The sequence below is a fragment of the Melanotaenia boesemani genome, chromosome 3 (genome assembly GCF_017639745.1).
Source record: "Melanotaenia boesemani isolate fMelBoe1 chromosome 3, fMelBoe1.pri, whole genome shotgun sequence".
In the NCBI taxonomy this organism is placed as follows: domain Eukaryota; kingdom Metazoa; phylum Chordata; class Actinopteri; order Atheriniformes; family Melanotaeniidae; genus Melanotaenia; species Melanotaenia boesemani.
Genome location: NC_055684.1, coordinates 5,791,515 through 5,815,325, shown reverse-complemented (window position 1 = coordinate 5,815,325; position 23,811 = coordinate 5,791,515). Strand labels below are relative to the sequence as shown.

General features: G+C 39.1%; 1 protein-coding gene across 2 annotated transcripts in view; it reads right to left on the bottom strand.

Annotated features, from left to right (window-relative positions):
- cdk18 (cyclin dependent kinase 18) overlaps positions 1-23,811 on the bottom strand; it is a 90,946-nt gene that overhangs the window by 39,599 nt on the left and 27,536 nt on the right. Inside the window, exons 1-4 of one of the 2 annotated variants that reach the window (XM_041978590.1) lie at positions 17,474-17,948; positions 17,248-17,383; positions 5,157-5,290; positions 1,249-1,380 (exon numbers count right to left, since the gene is read on the bottom strand). In XM_041978590.1, coding sequence (XP_041834524.1) covers positions 1,249-1,380; positions 5,157-5,290; positions 17,248-17,365 — 384 coding nt within the window. In that variant the 5' untranslated portion in view covers positions 17,366-17,383; positions 17,474-17,948. Of the gene's footprint in view, positions 1-1,248; positions 1,381-5,156; positions 5,291-17,247; positions 17,384-17,473; positions 17,949-23,811 lie in introns of those variants that run through there. The other variant, XM_041978583.1, reaches the window with a different exon arrangement.

Genomic DNA, 23,811 nt, shown 5'->3' with positions numbered 1-23,811 from the left:
ATCAATGTGCATCATCAACCGACCATCATCAGTGTGAGTTCCTCTATAAGCAGGGAGGAAAGCCAAGGAGGAAAGACACCAGCAAAGATCTTAGACAAGCACTTTTTAATGATAGGTCTAGGAAGAGCTGTAAGGCCATTATAAGTGGAAACGCCAGAGCTACACGGAGTTGAAAGCCCTGACCAGCTGGTCCTAATTTACAGGTTAATGCCTGAAAATGAAAAGATCACAAGACTGAAGGACCGTGTGCAAACAGACACAGAGAACAGAGAAAGTAAACATGTCAAAAGACTGAATAAAACAAATAAAAATTAGAAAAGATGGTCACTGAACCCGTTTTTCTTCATTTTAAAGTGATAACCTGGTTATAAATAATTATGACATTCAGGTCATATAAAAGTAGGATGTCAGCGGTGTTGGTAACCAGCATAACCTTGATTTCTTAATTAAACTAATCATGGTAAAAAGACAGTTGTTGTAGTGAATCTTAGTTCTTAAACGCCACATCCAGCAGGTGATCCGAGAGTCTCAGGTGAGCTGGACATTTATGCACCAATGTCCGGGTGGAACGAAGGATCTGGTGGGTGTTGGATCTACTACTTTCATGGTTTTAGGAAGACCAGAAATAAAATGAAACGTCTTGACTGTAAATTCTTCTTGAATTAATGAAAATCAATATCCGGTTTTATATTGGAAAAAAAGTTTTGTTAACATGACTTTAATATTATTGTATTTTAATGAACTGAAGAGCAGAAAACAGGTGAGGCTCAGATGTTCATGAAAGTTTTCCTGGGTGTTCGTAGGATTTATTTTGACCCAAGATCAAATCCAAGGTGCTGCAATCTTTGTGAAAGGTTTGTGAGCAGGACCTAAAACCAGATTCATTGGCATGAACGGTTTGTGACTGATCTCAAACACAGATATGCAACACAATGATGGCGCAGCAACAGATGTCCCCAAATCCAACTGTCACACCTAGACCAGAAAAGTACCTCCACAACCCTGTGGGAGACTACGCGCCATCCAGAAAACACCAACTCCAGGCTGAACTGGTGAATCTGGAAGATCCTGATTTAAACTGTGTAATCAGTAATTAACAAATGACTGGTGAGGCCCAGATGGGTTCTTTAAGTCCCGATACGTTAAATCTTAGCTTTAAAACATGCTATACTTTTATATACATTAAATTCAACAAGCAGCAATCCCAGTTTCACCGTTCCAACTCAGACCAGATAACCAGTTACTGACCAGTGAAGCGCGCCGAGACATGCGGCTCAGAGGTTTGCAGATGGGCGAGTTTTCGCTTTCCAGCTGCAGCTTCTTCAGAAACTCAGGAGGCAGACGGATGTCCATGGGCAGAGACATGCGCTTGCTCACGTCCTGAAAGAGGTCACCAGACACGAAATCATCGTTACAACAAGCTTTCACTTCCCTTTATATGAGGGCTGACTCCTGAACCTGGTTGTAGTAGAATGGGGACATGCTAGCAGTGAGCGCCACACAAGCACACACGTCTTTAAAATACTGTTTTTAATTGTCCTGGGATCAAAATGAAGATCTAAACAGATTAACAGCATGAACATAAAACTGAAAGCATCACATACTGTAAATATAGAACAACCAAAGCTAAGACTACAGTATTCTACTGGGAGGATGATTAATGGTTTTTAGTCAGTGATTCGGTGTTGTGTGGCATCGGAGGCGAGGACCCAAGGACAGGCAGAACCAGGCAGGAGGCAGGATTGGTGCAGATAAAAGGGTTTATGTCCCAAAAACTCAGGAACAGGGAACCACACATTACAGGGATGAAACCACCAGGATCTGACAAGGAGTAACTGAAAACCCAGGACTTAAATACACAGACTGACAGAGTAAACACAGGTGAACCCCCCCCCCCTCTACATTTCCCTTAAATGGTTCAGTCCACCTGCTCCTTCAGCTGCAGAGGGCAGCGCATCAGAAGACGGCAGGATGCCTCAAAAATCGGGAAGTTTAAAAAGACAGGAGAGAGAACAGAGGGGTCGACAGTACATCACCCAGTTATTTCATAGGCGAGGTGGTCAGTTAGGTCGTCTGATGGAAAGTTGTGGAACATCAGCTTGTTGTCTAAACTTTGTTCATATAAGCTAGCTCACTTTGCTCCCATGATAGCTCATATTTCTGAAGAAAACTCTGAATTTTATTCATTTCACTGCTGTTTTAGTCAAATAAACCATGTGAGGTCCTAATTTTTGTTTCTGAGCCTACCTAGTTTATTTTACCATTTGTATCTGATTTAATGATGATAATGCAAAAATAATGCATTTTGTTTTTGATGGTCTTTTAGCTGAGATTTGATTTGTTTCTCCACAGATTTTAAATGCATTTCATTTTCATGGAAAAGGTTATTTTGTATTCAAGTTTTATATTTGTAATTTTTTTTTGTAATTATCATGAGATAATTAATTGTTTAAGTATTTAAAAAAAGATAGATGGGTTTTTAAATATAAAGTATCCGTCTTGCAGCAAATAATTGAATCTAAATGAACCTCAATGTATTTTTAGTGCTTTCTCTGCCAACTAGCCTCTCATGTTTTTCTTTTAATTTCTTTTAATTTAATTTCTTTTAATGCTATTTTGACCATCAAAATAGCATTAAAATTGCTAATTGGATATATTACACAATCAAAATTTTCAGGGAGGGCCTCACTTTAGTTTCTTTTCATGGGGCCCAAAATCTCTAGCAGCACCCCTGCAAAAACCAGAACTATAAACCAAAATTATCACTAAAAAAATGACATACATTAAAAACACAAACGCAGCCCATAATCATGATGTTCTGGGAGCTGCGGATCTCAAGCCCACCAGCATCCCTGAACGCTGAAAGCTTTCTTAAGCTTTCTGAGCACATTTTCCCCAAATACTGATACCCTTTTCATTTTTATTACATTTATCGGGGATTAATGTCTACACAGGTTTAAACCTGGAAGCTTGTTTTTGTTATGTACTATTTAAGGAGAAGAGGTGGGAGTTTACAAGTTATACAAGTTTACAAGTTATATAAGCGTCTCACCTTCTCCACTATGTATGTCAGGTCTTACCTGTTTTTAGACATCATCGCCCAGCTGTAACATTTAGTGCTGTGCATCCATCTATTTACTAGGGCTGGATATTGTCACTAATTTTCCAGCAACAGCGTATCTAAATCGTAATCGATTTTGATTAAATCCGATTCAATACAGATTTATTTACAGTTAATCATGCATCAGAAAACTATTTTTTTATATAAAACACTGAGTGCAGTTCTTTGACAATCAAAAGCAATTATATGGCAGTAATCAGATTACTCTAATAATCTGATCTGACATCTTCATTCATTTCTGAAGTACCAGAACCATCCAGTGTTTCCCAGATTCACAGCCTGAAACGCTGTGATGAAAAAACACTCAGGACTTTTTAAATGTCCTGATGACGCTTTTCATTCAGTGGATTTGCTTTAAATACTCTCAAAGTTCAGATCTCAGATAACGTATTGATGGTAATAAAACTTACAAAGAATACTGGATCCATTTATAACAATTTAGAAATTCCTATACACACAAAAATATACATACATATACACACACACACAAATAAAAAAGTACATATACACACACACACATACACATACACATACATACACACATACACATACATATACACATACATACACACACACACACACACATATATATATATATATATATATATATATATACATATATATATACACATATATATATACATATACATATATTTACATATACATATATATATACATATACATATATTTACATATACATATATATACATATACATATATATACATATATATATATACATATACATATATATACACATATATATATATACATATACATATATATATATATATATATATATATATATATATATATATATATATATATATATATACATACATATATACACATATATATACACATATATACACACATATATATATATACACATATATACACATATATATATACACACACATATATATACACACACACACATACATATATATATATATATATATATATATATATATATATATATATAGACATACATATATATATAGAAAACACATTTCCCATGCTCATTGAGGATAATTTAGCTCAGGAGATCTAAAGTAGCTCCCTGCTTTCCTCCGTCCACTTTAACAGCTTCAGTTGACTCTAGTACAGGCTTGGTGGAGATGGAAGAAGTCTGAGTGAATCATACTTGTTCCCTGGGGACTCTTTCTGATGAGGTGAGGCCGACAAGACTCTCACGTCACCATAATCAAAAAAGCAAAAGCAAGTCTGGAGCTGTGGGAGGGTTAAAGTTTCAGAGGTGACTCATCTCATAGTGGGCTGAGCTGGAAATGGTGGAAGTACCGCTGGAGGGGAGTTTAACCTCGGTAACACTGGATATCTCTGCACTTGTTCAAATTACATCCAACACCATTATTTAAAAAAATAAACCAGTAGATCATCTAAACTTAGGGTAAAATATACATCACAGTTTACACCACAGAGTTACACACTACAGCTCCTGACAGACTTGTGTTGGTAGAGGTGATGGTGCTCGGCGATCTAGAGGAGTTTTAAGGATTCAGGTATCTGTGAAACTGCTCAGGTTCACTTTTTTAGCTTCTGCTTTTGCAAAGTTCCTCATCAGAAATGACTTCATGAATTTGTATTACTATTTTACTCATTCCTAGATGAACTGGCCTGCCATCTTCTGGTTTTACTGAAGGTAATGTGGATTTGTTTTAGGAAGAGATAACATCTACATGTTTTACTGTGGTCCAGGTGAATTTACTCTGACACAGTAACATGTATCTTGATTCTGACACGTCTGTAGTAATCTCATGTCTCAGCTTTCTGCAAAGACTAAGATTATATTACAGCCCTTGTAGTTGTGAAGATAAACATAACTTAAGGTATGTCACTTCAGACAGGAGGGAAGAATACATTGATTTTTTGTCCTTAGAAGTGTGGAGCTGTTACTGATCAAACCTGAGGAAGTTTTTCTGGTACAAAGTAGCATAAAGAACGTAGAAGTTTAGGATGTTACCAGTACATCAAAGCGCTTGTAGATGTCTGGCTAACTTTAAATCTGCTTCTTACCTCCATGGAGAAACGTCTGTGCTGGGCCTTGCTGTAGAGGAGGTGAGATGGAGACTGAGCTCCTGGTGTTGTTGCTTCTGGGCTAACTGGGCTGGCATCATGGGACGGAGGACCAAGCCTGTCTGGAGTCAACCCTGTCAGAGAAAACGTGATCATCAGCTCCAGGTGGGCTGTGCTTTTTCTGAGCGGAACTAGCGTCATTATGCTGTGCGGTAATCCAACTTCTTCATACTCAGACCATTCAGTGACATGACCCTCCTCCCAGTGTGTCCTCCATTTGTGATTTCTGTGATTTCTTTATCTGAATTTCCCCCAGTTAGTGGCTGTACAGATGGTTCTTTAATCAGAAGTAGAACTGATGGTAGCGAGTATGAACATCTTTATTTGGTCTTTGTACATGATTAAATGCAGATTCAAAGCTACATGTCTGACCTTGACATCCATGTGGCTGCAAAATGTATAATTAGTCATGTTGATTACATAATCACCTCGTTACGCTGTGTATGGACCTCTATCATTTACACTGACCTTGATTTTACCTGCTGTGTTTCTGCTGGCACAGAACTGTCACAAGCATCTCTGGAAACATGATGTCACAGTAAACAACATGGTTTTTATTACAGGCTGAAGACATCAGTGCTCGATGAAAGCCGCTCACAGCTCCACACCGAGCCAGATTTCACCAGGTGAAATGATAATGTGTTACTTCAGGCTGACTGGTGCTTTGCAGAGAAGACAGGGAGGTAAAACAAAGCTCTGCAGTGCCGAGTGTGCAAACAGACACTGTAGTTATGTAATTAGTGCTTTAGCATGTGTGATTTTAATGACATTTTAAAGAAAAATGGATTTATACAAAGTCCCTATTTGCTCCTCTTTTAGTAAGCTGAGCTTAACTATGTATATATATATATATATATATATATATACACACACACATATATATACACACATATATATATATATATACACACACACATATATGTATACACATACATATATATATATATATATATATGTAAGATGTAAATGTATAAATCCTAAATGTGCTGGACTGTCTTGATGAAGACTGGAGATGGAACAGTTAGCTAGCTTGGTTCTGATCTGTGCTAAGAACATTGTTCAAAAAATCTGTCCTTGATTTAACAGGAAGCCGATGAGGAGAAGATAAAACTGGGGAAACAAGATTTCTGAAGACAGTTTTCATCAGAACCCTCGCTGCTGCATTTTCAGGAAACGATAGGTTTAATAGCTTCAGCAAAACCATGACAGTCTTCTTTGTTCATTGATTGGCTCACTGTTATGAAAGACAAAATGTCGTATAATTACACCATGAACACAGCAGCCTCAGTAATGCAACCAGAGTGGTGTGAAGAATGGACTTTGATCCTCCTCATACAACCCAGGACACTGTAAGAGCCGTGTGTTTGATGCGTGGCCGCCATCTTTTAAACGCTACCTGCTGCGATGTTTAGGCAGCAGTTTGATCCCCTGCTTCAAATGGCCAGCATCAGCCAGCTCGCTGGTATGTTTCCATGGGGACGACGGCTGCAGAAGGATGCAGGTCTGCGTGTTAAAGACGACGCCTCCTCAAACATGGCCATTTACTGCTCAACCTGTCTGTACCTGGATGCATGAACACTGCAGTGTTCCTGATCATAATACGGCATCCACCTGCATCATCTTGCCAGCAACCAACTTCTATATAACAGATGATGTCTGTTCAAACGGTAACCAGTTTATTAAGAAGATGTAAAAGTCATACAACCACCAGATGAGATAAAACCTGTAAGTTTTTCTCATCTATCTACGAGAAAGAAAGAGGAAATTGGCTGTCTGGCAAAATCTTACAATCTGATATTCAGCTAGAAAGTCTTTTTGATGTTATTTTGAGGTTAAATTCAACAGACTCAAATAGTCCCAGAGGGGTCATTTGAAAAGGAGAGCAGAGAGCAACAACACAACCCCAAGCAGTTGCAGTATCTGAATCCCACAACAGTTTTTGTTTTTACTCACATATGAAATCAAACCATCACATCCAGCTTTATCTGTGAAACCTGGACATTTCAGTGCCTCTTAAAGATGCATTACGTAACTTTCCAACCTTGTAACTCCACGTTTCTGACTCGTTTGACATTTTTACGCACAGTTCTGGAGCCGTCACGGCCCAGCAGCATCCCGAGGCTGAGAGCAACTTTTGTGACGTTGAAGCGGAGTTTCGCTTTACACATCACGTCACACGCTAGCAAACGTAAACACACTGGCCATTTTAAATCCATCTGGGGGCTGATTTAGCTAAGAAATGCAAGAAGACATTATTGCAGGAGAGGAAAAGAAAGAGAGAATGAGATAAGACAAGAGTCAAGATGAGTCCAAAATAAATTAAAAAAAAAAAAAATCGCACAGTACATGTAGGATGCAAAATGGATGCTGGATTAACCGTCGATAGGAGGCGCATCACTGAGAAAATCTGCAAAAATCCCTAGTAACTAAATAAGAAAACATTTCTAAGCTTTAGACAAGTAAAAAATATCTTTAAAAAATGTGTTGAAACACTTATTTTAAAGCTTTTATTTGAGTAAAAAAACAAACAAAAACTTAAAATGATCTTGTTACTGCTTCCTGTAGTGTTTCTTTCTCAGAGAAAAGGACCTAAACGAAAATTATTCTTCTGTGTTCAAGAATTGCTATTAGTGATGTTTTGCTCAGAAAACACTGATTGAAATGATTAATAACATCAGTGAGCCACTGCTGCACTAGCAATTATATATTTTTTACCCAATGAAAGGACTTAAAATGAACATTTCCCAACTTATTCACAGAGACATTCATCGTTTGTCTCAAGCCGAGCTATGTTTCTTATTTTTGGAAATCTTACTGTAATTATCTTACTGCTCTGGCAGATTATTTATCCTGATTACAGTCTGAATCCTCTCCAGTTAAAAGATTTCCCCTTCATATTAGGATAATTTTTCCTGTGCTGTGTGCAAGACTGGCCGACAGTCTGAGTGGGGGGATGAGATGACAACCTGTTGGCTGGTCATTTGAATATCACAGCTACGCTGCTCCTTTGATCTGATGCTAATTAGGTCCAGTGAAGGCAACACTAATATGAGTATATACACACTTACACACATCCCTGATTGTTGGGTGATATGGACGTTACATGATGCTTCAGCCTTTCTGTCTGAAACTCTGCTTCCACTGGGAGGATGGTTCAGGAATTAAAGAAATATTCAGCCTTTCTGTAAAAATGCTGATAACATTCTTATAACCACACTCATTTAAACCCACAAGCTAGTCAAAGTAGTCCCAATGACATGTCTTTAAGTTGTATTTTTTTGATGATTTAAAAAAAAACAACCACTTACATGCACAACAAAGTAAAGAAGTAACAAAGTAAAGAGTTATCAGATAATCAGAATAACCAGATCTAATGCATCTATGTGCACTTCTGAAATGTAACAAAAAATTCTAAAAATCCTTGTTTACATTTTATAGTCATTTTTTGCATTTCTTTTATGTACGAATGTAGTGACATAACTTCCGGTTATTTTCCAACATCTGGTCTCTGTTGAACATGATGGTGCCCATGGGTTTAGCATTAGCTGCTAATGTGGAAGCTAATAAGAAGCAAAATAGTCCTCCTGCTGCTGTACGCCACCATGTTTTTCTTTCATGCTCTGATCTATATAAAAACAGGAAATAAAGCAAATGGGTCTAAATGCACAAAGATGTCAAAGTATTGAAGAGAAATCTAGTTCTGTTAACAAGATTTTTCATAATCAGATACTTGCCATTATCCTATACAGCATGATCAGATTATGCAGTCTACATGATCATTTCCAGAAATCAGGTAATGATAAAATTTTTGCTGTGCATGTAAACAGGCTCATTAACACATTTCTCCCCAACATCTCTGTGCATGTAGACCCATGTATCTGATTTATTCCCAACCCAGAGGGTTAACAGGAGGATCATCCAGTTGATTTCACTGACATATCAGAGCAAACAACTTCACTCGGCTCATGAAGGCTTTTATAAATAAAGATCAAATAACTCACTGTCACTGAAGTTGTTCATATCAACTTTTAATTCTTTAAAAATAACTTCTAATCATGTATTAATGACTTTTGATCAAACCCTGATGTGTCAGGTTACTCCCGCCTCTGAATGTTGCATAACCATGAGGGAGTTCAGAAAATTGGCTTTAATTGGACATAATGTGAACCAGAGGATCGGAGCAGATGTGAGGAATCAGTGATTAGTCAGGCAGCAGGTACCGCTTGGCCCTCAGGAAGCTGCCTCATATTCATTAAGGTAGATTTGTTTCAGCCTAAATTAATGTGTAATGTGCTATCCATGTGTGTATCATGAGGATATGTTAATGAGTTCATGATTAACGGTGACTGACACTTTTCTACTTGTTTTACACATCAAAAATAATTATTGGTTAGAAGTAATTACGTCACATGATTTTATCACAAACGTGTGTTTCGTGGTTTACTGATGCTCAAAAAGAGTCACATATCTTCATATTCAGGACTAATTTTCTGAAGTTGTCACAGCATACAGGAGGTTATAAATAAATGAAAGACCATGGATATAATGAGCTTTGGAGTTGCATCTCACCACTACAGGCTCATTATGCTGCCATCTTGTCAGGACTTCTTGACATCTGTCAGAACAGGCATGGACATGGTTTAACAATGTATTTCCATGTTCTAGATTTATATCATGAAGCAACATTAAACAACCTGTAGAAAGATGGAAGGACTTAGTAAGAAATGACCATGCCTCGATGATAAGCCGACAGTGTAACATGGATATGATACTCACTGTCCACTTCATCAGCTCCAGCTGCTTGTTAACACCAATATCCAAGCAGCCAATCACACAGCAGCATGTAGTCACGTAGACATGGTAAAGACGACTTGCTGAAGTTCAAACTGAGCATCAGAATGATGAAAAAAGGGGATTTAAGAGACTTTGAACGTGGTCTATAGTATTTATTGGGATTTTCACACTGATCTCTTGATTTTCACCGTAAGGTTGTCGTTGCCTGTCTTGGCAGTAACCCCCGAACTCGTTGGTGGACACCGGCAGTAAGGGATGCCGTCAAGCTGAAGGAGTCCTATCGGACTATTTGGTCTGTGGGACTCCAGAGCACAGCTTCGGTGGGCGCTAAGGCAAAAACTCGGGCATGGGAGGAGTTTGGAGAGGCCATGGAGAATGACTTCTGGACGGCTTCGACGAGATTCTGGTCCACCATCCGGCGGCTCAGGTGGGGAAAGCAGTGCTATGTCAACACTGTGTACAGTGGGGGTGGGAGGCTGCTGACCTCAACTCTGGACGTTGTGAGGCTGTGGAGGGAATACTTCGAAGACCTTCTCGATCCCACCAACACGTCTTCCAATGAGAAAGCAGAGTCTGGGGTAGCTGGTGCTGGTTCTCCCATCTCTGGGGCTGAAGTCGCTAAGGTGGTTAAAAATCTCCTTGGTGGAAAGGCCCCAGGGGTGGATGAGGTCCGCCCAGAGGTCCTTAGCGCTCTAGATGCTGTAGGTCTGTCTTGGCTGACATGCCTCTGCAGCATCGCGTGGAACAGTGGACCAGCTCTACACCCTCTTCAGGGTCTTTGAGGGGGCATGGGAGTTTGCCCAACCAATCTACATGTGCTTTGTGGACTTGGAGAAGGCATTCGACCGTGTCCCCCGGGGATTCCTGTGGGGGGTACTCCGGGAGTATGGAGTGCCGGACCCGCTTGTACGAGCCCCTGGAGCTCGATCAGTGTCAGAGCTTGGTCCGCATTGCTGGCAGTAAATCCGAATTGTTTCCAGTGTGGGTTGGACTCCGCCAAGGCTGCCCTTTGTCACCGATTCTGTTCATAACTTTTATGGACAGAATTTCTAGGCGCAGCCGAGGTGTTGAGGGGATCTGGTTCGGTGGCCCGAGGGTGAAGCGGCTGGGATGAGAATCAGCACCTCCAAATCTGAGACCATGGTCCTCAGCCGGAAAAGGGTCAAGTGCTCTCTCCGGGTCTGCTATAAGGTCTTGCCCCAAGTGGTGGAGTTCACGTATCTCGTGGTCTTGTTCACGAGTGAGGGAAGAATGGAGCGGGAGATCGACAGGCGGATCAGTGTGGCATCTGCAGTGATGCGGACTCTGCATCGGTCTGTCGTGGTGAAGAAGGAGCTGAGCCAAAAGGCAAAGCTCTCGATTTACCGGTCGATCTACGTTCCTACCCTCACCTGGTCATGAGCTGGGGGTAGTGACCGAAAGAACAAGATTGCGAGTACAAGCGGCCGAAGTGAGTTTTCTCTGCAGGGTGGCCAGGCTCTCCCTTAGAGATAGGGTGAGAAGCTTGGTGATCCGGGAGGGGTTCAGAGTAGAGCCGCTTCTCCTCCACATCGAGAGGAGCCAGATGAGGTGGCTCGGGCATCTGGTTAGGATGCCTCCTGGACGCCTCCCTGGTGAGGTGTTTTCCTGGCACGTCCCACAGGAAAGAGGCCCAGGACACGCTGGGTGGACTACATCTCTCGGCTGGCCAGGGAACGCCTCGCGATCCCTCCTGATGAGCTGGTGAATGTGGTCGGGGAGAGGGAAGTCTGGGTGCACACATAACACACACTGGTTTCCAAAACTCCTGACTCCACTAACGGGTCCAGCTAGGTAGGTATTTTGTTATGTTGCTGAAGCCAAGAACTGGGAAGGGTGCCAGACTACCTGACCTGAGCCGTCCTACTTTTTTGGGACCTTCTGTTGGGGTCCCAGTCTTTTTGATATGACCCTAAAGGCTGGAGCTTGACACACTGAAATCCACTGATTGGTGGAAAGAATCATCATTTCCTGTTACTCGGCACTGAGAACAAAGCAGGAACAGTTTAAATATATGGTAGATTTTCTGTTGTTTAAAGCCTGGTGTAATGGTGGGGGGATATTTTCTTGGCCCACTTTGGGTCTCTTAGCATCAACGTGCCCTGGTTTAACCAGCACAGCCTACCTGAGTATTGTTGATGACCATGTCCATCCCTTTATGACCACAGTGGAGCATCTTCTGATGCTACTTCCAGCAGGATAATGCACCATGTCACAAAGCTCAGCATCATCTCCACCTGCTTTCTAGAACATGACAATGAGTTCACTGGACTCCAACGGCCTCCACAGCCACCAGATGTCAGTCCAGTAGAGCAGCTTTGGGATGTGGTGGAACGGAAGATTCTCATCATGGATGCAGCCGACAAACCTGCAGCAACTGTGTGATGCTGTCATGTCAATATGGAGAAAACCCTTGAGGAAGGTTTCCACCATCTGCTTCCTTCTATCACACCAAACACAGAATACTATGAAATAACATACAGGAAAAGCTGATGTGTATTATAAATACTTGAAAGGGATTCAAAATTCTTCCTGCAGTTACAGCCGCTTTGAAATTAAATCAAATAACTTCTGATGGAAATACTTTTGCACGTAGGCAGCTATTAAAGCACATTTACAGAGACCAGACATCCACTACGATCAACATCTTTTGTACTTTAAAATTTAAATGAATTTGTTTAATTGTATTTATCATGTTTTACTTAGAATCTAGCAGAAAAACAGAAGAATAATTACTCCTCCAGCATCCAGTCTGGATATAAGCCATATTCACTTGATAATTTTCTGCTAGTGGACAGAAATTCTTCAGGCCAGCCATGTGGTTCGTTTTATTTTTTTACCAACAGGATTTAATCAGTTCATCCTCGAGTGCACATGAATGTTTCTGCCTAATATAAAGAAATTTCCTGAAGGTGAGCAGGAAAAAAGGAATAAATGGACAACCAGACCGATAACCTGAGAGCATAATTACCTCTCATCATGGACGTCGCCACCTACATGTGTAACAAGATGATGGAAGAGTTAACCATGATCATTTCCTACCCAGCATTGTGATTCCATCTGTTTGACCCAGTAAAACTCCGTGAAAGGAAGCAAACCCACCCAAAGACCTAATTCTGAAGGTATTCTTTGTCTTTTCATTATCTAATCCTGCTTATCCTGGCATAAACCTCATTTCCCCTGGAAACCTGCTGATCCTCTGCGGCGCCGTGGTGGTACCAGTCATAGCAGGAAAACCCTCGGTTAATCTGCTGCAGAAACAGAAGGAAGGTATTTGCTGTTAAAAGCCATAACAGACCGAAGTTTGCACTCTGTTATTAGTCAGAAGCTGCTCATTAACTCAGACACCAAATGATAGAGGAAAGAAGATGAGCTCAAGGTCTGAAATTTCAGTCTGACCAATAAACCAAAAAAAAGAAAGAAAGAAAAAAAAAACTGTTAAAAGAAAATCTGTAATTTTACAGTTTATCTGTATTATTTCAGTTTTTTTCTGTATTTTTAAATGTGAGGAATCACCCATAAGATCACAGAAAAAGACTGGGAAAACTGCGAATGTACACATCTGATGTAAAATACCACAAAAACCTGAAACTGGGAATATACATAAAACCAGGAACCAGAAAGGATATCCTCCATCAGAACTAGGAAGAAAAACATCCATCAGAACCAGAACCAGGAAGAAAAACATCTATCAGGAACAGAACTGGGAAGAAAAACATCCATCAGGAACAGAACCAGGAAGAAAAACATCTATCAGGAACAGAACTGGGAAGAAAAACATCCATCAGGAACAGAACCAGGAAGAAAAACATCCATCAGGACCAGAACTGGGAAGGACAGCCATGAGCCTGGACCAGTTGGGGTGGGGAGAACAGGGAAAAGATCATATTTAGCATGTTGCTCTGGATCAATGCTGAAGTCAGCCAGAGTGGAACCTCAGCTAAAGTCTGCTTCCTCCAGGGGCATCACCTTCGTGGGGGATGTGGGTGTTTAAACTTTTTCCTTCCTCCTCTCTCCAGTTTCTTGAATCATGACAATGATCGCGATTCTGAAGCAGCTTTCATTGTCTCTCTATGTTTATTCTTCAGTTCCTGTAGAGCAGGAAACTAACGCCATGGTACACATATCCACCCATAAGTGGCTTATTTCAGATCAAAGTACTGTTTTTGTGGAGGTGCTAGCACAAGTTAGCAAAATGCATCAGACAGACAGTCCTGTCAGTCAGGACCATGTCTTCAGGGCTCTAAATTAACTTTATTGATCACCAGCCAATGTGGCTGGTATATTTGTTACCGGCCAGGCAGCGTTTCCACTAGCTAAATTATTTTTCTGTGGAAGATAATCCAGATTATAAGTGCAACTGAATGCATTAAATCATACATGTTTCTTTAAATGGTTTCTATTGAGTTTTTTTTTAACACAACACTCACTAACGTAAACATGTAGCCAGTAGATGGATGATAGGTCACTAAATGTAGTGATTTGCTTAATTTCTTGTCAGAGATTAGGCTCTTTCATAGATTCGGCTCCCTTAGAAGAGCCAAGTCCCGAATGATTCTTCATCTAGAAGCACTCTGTGCTTCTGTTTCTGCCAAATGTAGCAATTCTGAGCAATTGTTTCCTAGTTTTTTTATTCAACATTTTCATAAAAGGCTTATTTAAATTAATTTATTTTAGATTATTGGTTTACATTTACATTGAATTAGTCAATCAATAATTCATATATTCATACCAGTTCAGGGTCTGGGGGGCTGGAGCCTATCTCGGCACCCTGGACAGGTTTGTAGTCTATCACAGGGCCATGGTTAAATTTAAAATTTTACATTGAACAAGTGAAGACAGAACCTTTACAAGCAAATGCAATAAATGCCTGCTGCACCAACTGGGTCAGTTGGGTCCTCCTCTTCCATTCCCTCACAACAGAAACCCTTCGATATAACCAAATATGTTGCTTTGGTGCCAGAATTTCGGGAAGTATACTGTAACTTTACTGCTTTTTAGTGCATAGCAACAATCAATAAAAAGGAAATACCACAGTGTTGAAGTCACGCTGTAGCATTAAGATGCAGAGAGAAAAAACAAGAAAAGAATGAAACCTTTTTCAAATGCAGTCCTGCAAGTGAAGTTGAAAGCTGAAGGATGAACTATGTTGACAAAAAACAGCAGCCCGTTTGTGTTTTTCAATATTACTTTTCAGTATTGCAGATTTGCTGGTGTGGTGTCTGCTGGTAATAAAAAAGCCATGTACACATTTATGAAGATGGATGAGGTTCAGATATCTGGTGAGAGTGGAACAGCAAGAGGATGTCATCTCTATAAATTACTGGTGCTGTGCAGATGTTGGCTAGAGAGGGCTGAACTTTAAGGGGCCACGAATGAGGTGAGGGAAATAATGAACAGCTTCTGAAATACACATAGGAGGAATAATTATCTAACCAAGTGGTAGACAGGTTTGTATGGGGTGCAGGCAGGGCCACTGACCAGGAAAACGGTGATGCTGTACGGAAGATGTTTGCATATTAAGGATAAAGAAATTCATCGACTTGAATCGGTGGTCAGAGACAGACGTATACGATTGCACCGCTAGCTCCAGCATACATTGGATACAGCCAGCTAACCGCGCAATGCATCTCTCATAGCGTGTCCACATCGGTAAAACCCATAGTTACATGTACTATTACACAGATGATCTTTTCTGCAACCGTGTTTCGACGCGCCTTGAACACATCATCAACCTCTTGGGTGGCAGTTAGTAAACAGCAAACATGGAGTGAAGCGAGACCACAGAAGGAGATATTCAGCTATGTAAGTTTTTTAAGAGACAGACAGAAAATAATATTAGTAAAAGCACCTGAGAAAAGGGCTGTAGGCGAATGGTCCAAGTTTGTTTTTTTTCTCCCAAAAAGAAATTGCCTAAATAATTAAAAGTAGAAAATGAGATTGTAAATAAATTTAATGAAAAAGAAAAGAAGAAAAAAAAAAAAACTGTTCATGATTTAGTGTTTGTTAGAAATAAAACAAACCCTGGTACCATATTTAATTGCATCTTCTTTTTGAGTTGAATTTGGTTTGCTGTATAGAAAACAAGTATCAAATACATCCTTCAGAGAAAGAGAGGACAAAATAATGATGTTATTTAGAAACCACATGCTGAATCGCATAATGTATCATACAGAAACAAATTGCACTGTATAAAGTCAAATCTTTGTCAAATTATTAATGAACTGCCTCGTCCAGAGGGGGCGAACCATGTTGCATCATATCGGCAGGAAGCTTCACTGTTTCGCTAATGTATCGCATTACTGGCAGAATATCGAGATGCGTATCATACCTCAGTGGTGGGGATTCACATCCCTACTGCACACACAGTACCAGGATGCAGCATGACAGGGAGAAACTCAGCTGAAAGACTCTAGCATCGGCATCCAAACCAAACACAGTTCAAATCCCAAGAATCTATGGGAAGAAACCAGGAAAGCCAGCTCTGTCCACTTTAGAGCTTCTATATTTTACTTTGTAATCTTGTAGATTTTATAAAAGGTACATATTTTAATTATTTATTTTTATATATTGTGAGTTTTTGCATTACTAAAATGTCCATATGCAGAAAATGTAAGTTGCTTTGCCATGAATTTAATTGCAGCCTGGTTATTTTTTATTGTGCCACAAAGTTTGTTGGTGAGGTATAATGATCTCACTGTCAAAGCATGTGGATATCGAGCCACCTCATGGAATGATTACTATCAAAACACAAGTCAAATGAAATTATGACCAATTTTTGAGAATAATTCCCAGAACAGAGTAGATGGTGTGCATAAGTTTGAATTATTCTAATCCAGAGTTGACCTTTTAATTGTCAATTTTTGTTTTCTTGATAAGAAAAAAAAATTGTTACCACTTATTGAATTCTATTAAAAAAAAAATAAAATAAAATAAGAACGAGCCAGTCTTCTGAGTGGCGCTTTGAAAGAAAAGGCTCCTTAAGATTCGACTCACTTCAAAAATCCCATTTCCAGGACAAAAGTTCCTATGTCCATCTTTAGCGTAGAGCATAAATGGACCTTTAGAGTATGTCTTCTCCAAAGTTACATAAATAAATATAACTTGTTACTACCCACCTCTGTTAATGCCTTAATGTCTATACCACCACAGAAGCCATGGAGCCAGTGGCAGTGTGACATGAAAGAGTCGGGTTACCGAATGAGAGAAGTTTTCCTACCCTGAGTGTGCCTTATGTTCAGCTGGTTGATCTGCTCCGTGAACTCGTTCTCCTCAATGGTCTCGGTGCGAGGGACGGACAAAGAGAAACGCCTCTTAAAGTTCTTCATCTTGTTCATGTTGTAGAGGAGCAGGCCCTGGAAGATAGACGGGGGAATAAGTTTCACAAGTTTCCATCGAGTTTTATTCTTTTCCTGAGTAAAGTTTCAAAGTGCAACATTTCTTACATAAAACTACAAACTTCAAATGGAAACCAAGCTTTTTCTGGGATGCAAAGCATTCAGATAAACTTCATAGATGACTTCGTCCCTGCATGCATAAGACGAGCTACAGAGCATGTTGTGATGAATCTTTGTGAACAGCTTGACCAAAGACAGCTGTGTCCGTGTTATTGGATAATGAGGCGGAAAGCAGTAGGAAAGCAGCTGATCAATATTCTCTGTTCCTCAGTAGGTTACAGCAGCACAGCGGTCGGACGAGTCTTCTTTCTTCTACTTTATATTTTTTAATCCTACTCGTTTTCTCTGGTCTGTCTGCTGCAGGGGTTGGTGTCATCGGGGTTTCCATGGCTTTCCTTATTGATATAGAGTTGTAAATAAGTTTAAATGTGTGTGTGCTTATTATTGCCAGAGGCTCAGAGATGTGTTTGGCGGATTCAGTAATAGCTCCTCTGCTATCTTTATGCCTCAACAGCTCATCAGGACATAACTGTTGGGGGAAAAAAAAAAAAAAAAAAGGAAAAAAAAAAAAAAATCAATGCATTTCATCAGATTTCTGTTGTGGTTCAGTGCAGTTTAAATGCAGCACAACAACAAATACATACACACACACACACACACACACACATATATATATATATATATAGTGAAATACATGTGACTTTTCTCACACTCAAGTGTGATTCAATCCTATTTTAGTTTCTATTTTGCTTATTACTGATTACACAACTTCACTAGAGGAAATAGGTGAAAGAAGAAATGTAGAAACAGAAGTGAAATTTCAGAGGTTAGAAAAATTTGACTTAGTTTCATTATTGGCTCCTAAATATCTGATATTCACTTGAGATGACAACCTGTGCAACTTAGGAATGGACTATATAGGCAAAATAAGCCAAATAAGTCCTGCGGGGTGCAGGAAAGCAATAACAAGTGCTTTAAAAACAAACTTTAAAAGAAATTAAATAAAAAGCAGAAAAAAAGATCAAATGCAAGAAATCAAATATACTCAAACCAAAGTGCATGTAGTAATCCACTAAGCCGTTTGGCGTCTTCTGGAAATTTCCATAAAAACATCCCGATCAGAAGTGAGTCAAGACCTGAATTCAGTGAAACAGGTCAGAGCTCCCACTGGAAAAGCACTGAAGTGATTAATATGTTTAAGTTAATTAACGCTTGTGCGCTTTCCTAAAATTTACCATCATTTGGTGACATTGGTGGAAGAATGTACATGCACAAAAAAGAAAAAATGAATGTAAATGAATGAATAATGAATTATTTCTTTATTCATTTCAAAAATCCCCCACAAAACATGAATTATTTTCCATATAATAAATACCAAATGGATGGAGCTTTGGTGGTAATTACAGTCTTGGATATGTCAAAAATTATCTGCAAAATTTGTCATCGTTATTTTTATGTAGTATCAGATACTCCCTCTGGAGACCTTTGTGGCCAAAAATGTCCCATTGACTTCTATTAAAATGACCGATTTTTAAATCTCACAGTCATTACAGATTTAAATAATTAAGTTTGTAATATCAGCATTTAATTTTGAAGAAAACAGGGATATATGACATTTTTTATTGATTCCACCTGATTAAACCCTTTTTCTGATGTAGGGAGATGGATGAAATTCTTGTACTTTTCCTTTTAATTTTATAGTCATGGGACCACCACGGAGTGCTAAGACTGACTTTGTGTGCATATGAAATAATTTGATTATTAAAATGTTAATTAGATGTTGATTCGGAAATTTAGCATTCAAACATGCATAAAAAAAAAAAAAAAAAATCTTCATCCATTGTGGAAAACAGACTGCATTTCAGATTACAAAGATTACTGAATAATGCATAATGTTACATTGGTTTTAATAGAATATATGTAGTGCATAAAACTTGGTTTTAATCTAGTTGTAATCATTTTTAATAAATCAGATTAAATTTGAAGTGAAAATGGTTGAATACATTAATGCACTTGAGTCAAAACAACCAAACAAAACCAAACCAAAACAATGCACTTGACTTCTAACAAGTTACAGGCAATTCATTGTATTTAAGTTTGTACTTTTATTTTTACTTTGGCAGCTTAGTAATAGTTGAAATTGTGTAGTACTTTTAAAAATAACTTTTCATTTTATTTATTCCGTTGACCAATAATTCAAATCATACCAAAATGTTTGAAATGATTTCAGTAAGAGGTTAATAATGAGGAATAAACTGTCATGTCCATTTTCCAATCATAAACATTAAAATGTCTCAAAGTTTCTCATTTTTCTCAAAGAATTCCCTCATCTTACGTCTCCTTGATGAACTCTTCTGCAGACAAGCTTTCAATAAACTTTTACCTGCATGTTTTTGCAGGTTTTAATGCCAACTATAGAAATGTTAGACAATTACAATAGACGGTGGTGGAAGAACCATCAACAAATCTAACAATGACCCAATGGCTCAGAACTAGAATATATCAAGAAAAAGATATTGACATTTGCATATGAAACATTTTAATATCATTTAGATTATAGACTGCCTGCCCCCTCCACCCCACCCCTAAATACATAAATACAATAATTTGCCACCTGGTTTAACTACAAACAGGTAGGATCCTCCTATTGGATAATTCCTGCATGGAAATTCTTTTGTTTTCCACCGCTACAAGTTCTTTAACCCCAACTCATGCAGTGAGTATCTTCTCATTTCTGAACCATGTGTGAAGACACATCCTTTGTTTATGGAAAAGATGTTAGTCTGTCTCAGAAGGGTCAGATTACTGGCAGCAAGCAGAGGAAACATCTAAGGAGATGCAGAAACTACTAAAACTAAGTTAGGAACTATCCACCGCATTATTAAAACCTGGAAGGATGGTGGGAAACTATCATCTTCCAGGAAGAAATGTGGCCAGAAAAAAATGTCCTGAATGATGGTGATCAGTGATCACTTACACATTTGGTGAAATCAGAACTCAGGACGATGTTAAATAGTGAAAGTTAGAACATTTTCACATGAACGATGTGAGGGAACTCAAGGGACTGAACAGCTGTGTAGCCAGAAGAAAACCACTAACCAGTGAGGCTAACAGAGAAAAAGACTTCAGGGAGTATGAAGACTGGACTCTGGAGCCATGGAAGAGGGTCATGTGGTCTGATGAGTCCAGATTTATCCTGTTCCAGAGTGATGAAGCATCAGGATAAGAAGAGAAGAGGATGAAGTGATACAACCATCATGCCTAGAGCCTAATGTACAAGCTCGTGGGGTTTGATCTGGGGTTGCTGCAGTTTACCCAGGTCTGGGATCAGGTCTAGGTTCAGATCTAGGCTCAGCAACATTATGTGTCCAAAGAATGAGGTCAGCTGATTACTTGAATATAGCAGGTTATTCCATCTTCCTGATGGCACGGCCATATTCCAAGATTACAATGCCAGGATTCATGGGGCTCAGATTGTGAAAGAGTGGTTCAGGGAACAGGAGACATCATTTTCACACAGGGATTGGCCACCACAGAGTCCAGACCTGAAGTTAAGGCAGTTCTGTCCGACCTGGTAGTAGAGGGTGGACCTGATAAGGTGGAGGGTGCATGTTTGTGCATTTAAAAAGTCTTTGATTAAATTAAAATATAATTTAACCACATAAAAACTGCAGGATCTCAGCCTATCCCAGCTTCATTCGATGAGTATCAGGAGACAAACAGGAACCTTCCAGGTGTTAGGAGGCTAACCACCACTCCACCGTATAACCACCTTTAAGAGTACAGGTGGTTTGGATGAAAAACAAAGAATGAAAAATCAGATGACACTATATTTTTTTATTTTCAGAAGTGAAAAATATCTAAAAATACAGGTGTAGGATCAGCACAAGGTTCAGGTGTTAGGAGCAGAGGAAGAATCAAAGAGGTGTAGGCGGCAGCCATGAACAGAGACACAGTGCTGAAAGCGAATAATCCCCAGATCTGTGAGAGGAAAGGAGGATTTCTGCCTTCCAAAAAGAAAAAGCCCTTTAAAAAATCAGGTCATGTGATTGTTCTTCTTGGAGGGAAATGCCTTATTGCTAATACAAAAGAGCAAAGTCACAGCGAAAGCACCAGTAAGAGCAACATGGTCCTGCTGGTGAGACGTAATGGAGCCCAACAAGCAGCTGGAGCAACAGCAGCTTCACAGGGAAAGCTGGGAAAGATTTCCAGCTCGTATGGATCAGATGTCATCCCATAAATAAAGCAGAGGTTGCTCTGAGTATGACAGTATGTGTCAGTGATCATCATTAACCGTTCTGTGCTAAGCCCAATTTAATATCTACAGTAAGGCAACTCTAGTCTAAATTTGGAAAGCTGATATAATGAAAACCATCAGATATAAATCAGATTAATGGGCCGAGGATGGAGGAGAAAAGAGGCTTAGTGTGGAGAGAAATCAATACCAACAGGCTGAACGAAGCCTCGGTGTGTTTGTGGTTGCAGGTGATGTTTTCCCTCAGGGCGGTTTTACTTTATAAAGGTCTCAGCATGAAGAAAGGCAGTACCTCCTGTAACCTCAATGCAGGCATCTGAATGGAGTCCAGTGTAGCTGAAACTGAGGTTTAAAACATAGCAATACCCAGGCAATCTAATTAATGGTAAAAACAAAAATACAAAGATGTCTTTGTGACAGATGCACACGAGCTGCACTGAGTCACTTATTTAGCTTTTTATGCACTTTGAAGTGGTGGATGGCCTTTTCTGTCATTATGTGGATAAAATAACCTTTCCTTCTCTGCTCCTGACCACTCTTTGGAGTGGTATGTGATTTTATAGATGTGCAAGTCTTTCAAAAGCCTGCTCCCAACAAATAAAGGAACCTGGACTGAGCTCAAGAACATGTAGGTTAGTCCTGTCTTTGATAACCAGGAAAATAATTACTGATATGGGGACAGGAGTCTGTTGTTACAAGATCCAAGTAAATTGTACGTGTGATTTGATGTAAAACAGTAGTTTTCTAACTGATTCTAGTATTAAGTAGCCAAAAATGACTGAATAAGACAAATAAGAGGTTCATAAATATTCTTATCCTTTGTCAAACATGAAAGCTTAAAGCTAGCTATACGGAAACATCTGGATGCGTCTTGATTAACAGATTCTTTACCTTTAGTAAATTTTTAACCTGGTGCTATGAACGTAGCTTAAGACTTAGTTTGCTTTCATTAGTCAGCTTTAGGAAGCTCTGTTGCTTTATAGAGAAATGAGCATCCGAGGGTGACTATAGTTGTAGCAGGAAATGATATCCCTCCCAAAGTCAGCGACCATTAAAAAGCCTCCACCGCATCTGAGCAGCTGGTGGTTTGTTGCTGGTTCAAGCTTTTCAAGTTACTCATTGACTCATCTATTTTCTTGGATGTGTGTTAGCAAGAGAGGCTAGCATCGCTAGTGGTCCAGTGGATTAGATACTCCCAATACGCTTCATGAGAAAGAGATCCAGGGGTCTGAAATGCAGGACAACCAGACTCAGAAATTCTTTTTTCCCTCGGCCATCAGACGCCTTAACAACTGACAGGAGTCTGTAACAATGGCCTGTACCCGGCACACACCAGTTTTTGCACAGTTAATCATTCATTGTTGAATCGTGGTAAAACAGTTTATGTAGCACACTGCACATTTATGTACACAGATTATTTAATCAGTTTATTTAAATTTTTTATTTTCGTTTATTATTATTTTATTTTATAGATAATCTTTTTATGGCATTCAGTGTGGACGGCAAAGTAAGAATTTCAATGTTCAGGGAAACTTATTTCCTTACTGTGCAAATGACAGTAAAGACTTTGATTTTATTTGATTTGTAGGAGAGGCTAGCATCACTAGCACCTTAATGCCAGTGATCTAGTGGATTAGCAAATTAGATATCAATTCTTTTCATTAGAAAGGTGTTATCATACGATAGACCACGGGCATTTCTTGACATAGGGCTTTACAGGGGCCCAGGCCCCAAATTACACAGATCACATTTTTTATTATAACAACCTGCTAGGTTTATAAAATGAGCAGTATTATGTTCCACCTGATTCCCTTGACTAACCCCACTGTTAGTGCTGCTTCCCAGAAACTGCTGCTGAAACTGAAACATCAAATTGTATAATAATAATAATAATAATAATAATAATTTTGTTAGATTTTGTGAAAAAAAATCATTTTGTGTGTTGTCAACTAAAAGTAAAACATGCAAATAGAGAATTTATAATCTATCCAAATGTATAAATGAATATGGATTCAAGTTAGAAAATACTTCTAATTGAATATCAGATTTTTGTGTTAAATACAGTCAGGTGACATCATTTTGATCTCTCGCATGAATTTGGTGGTTTGCTTTGAAAGTCCAGAAAAAATCA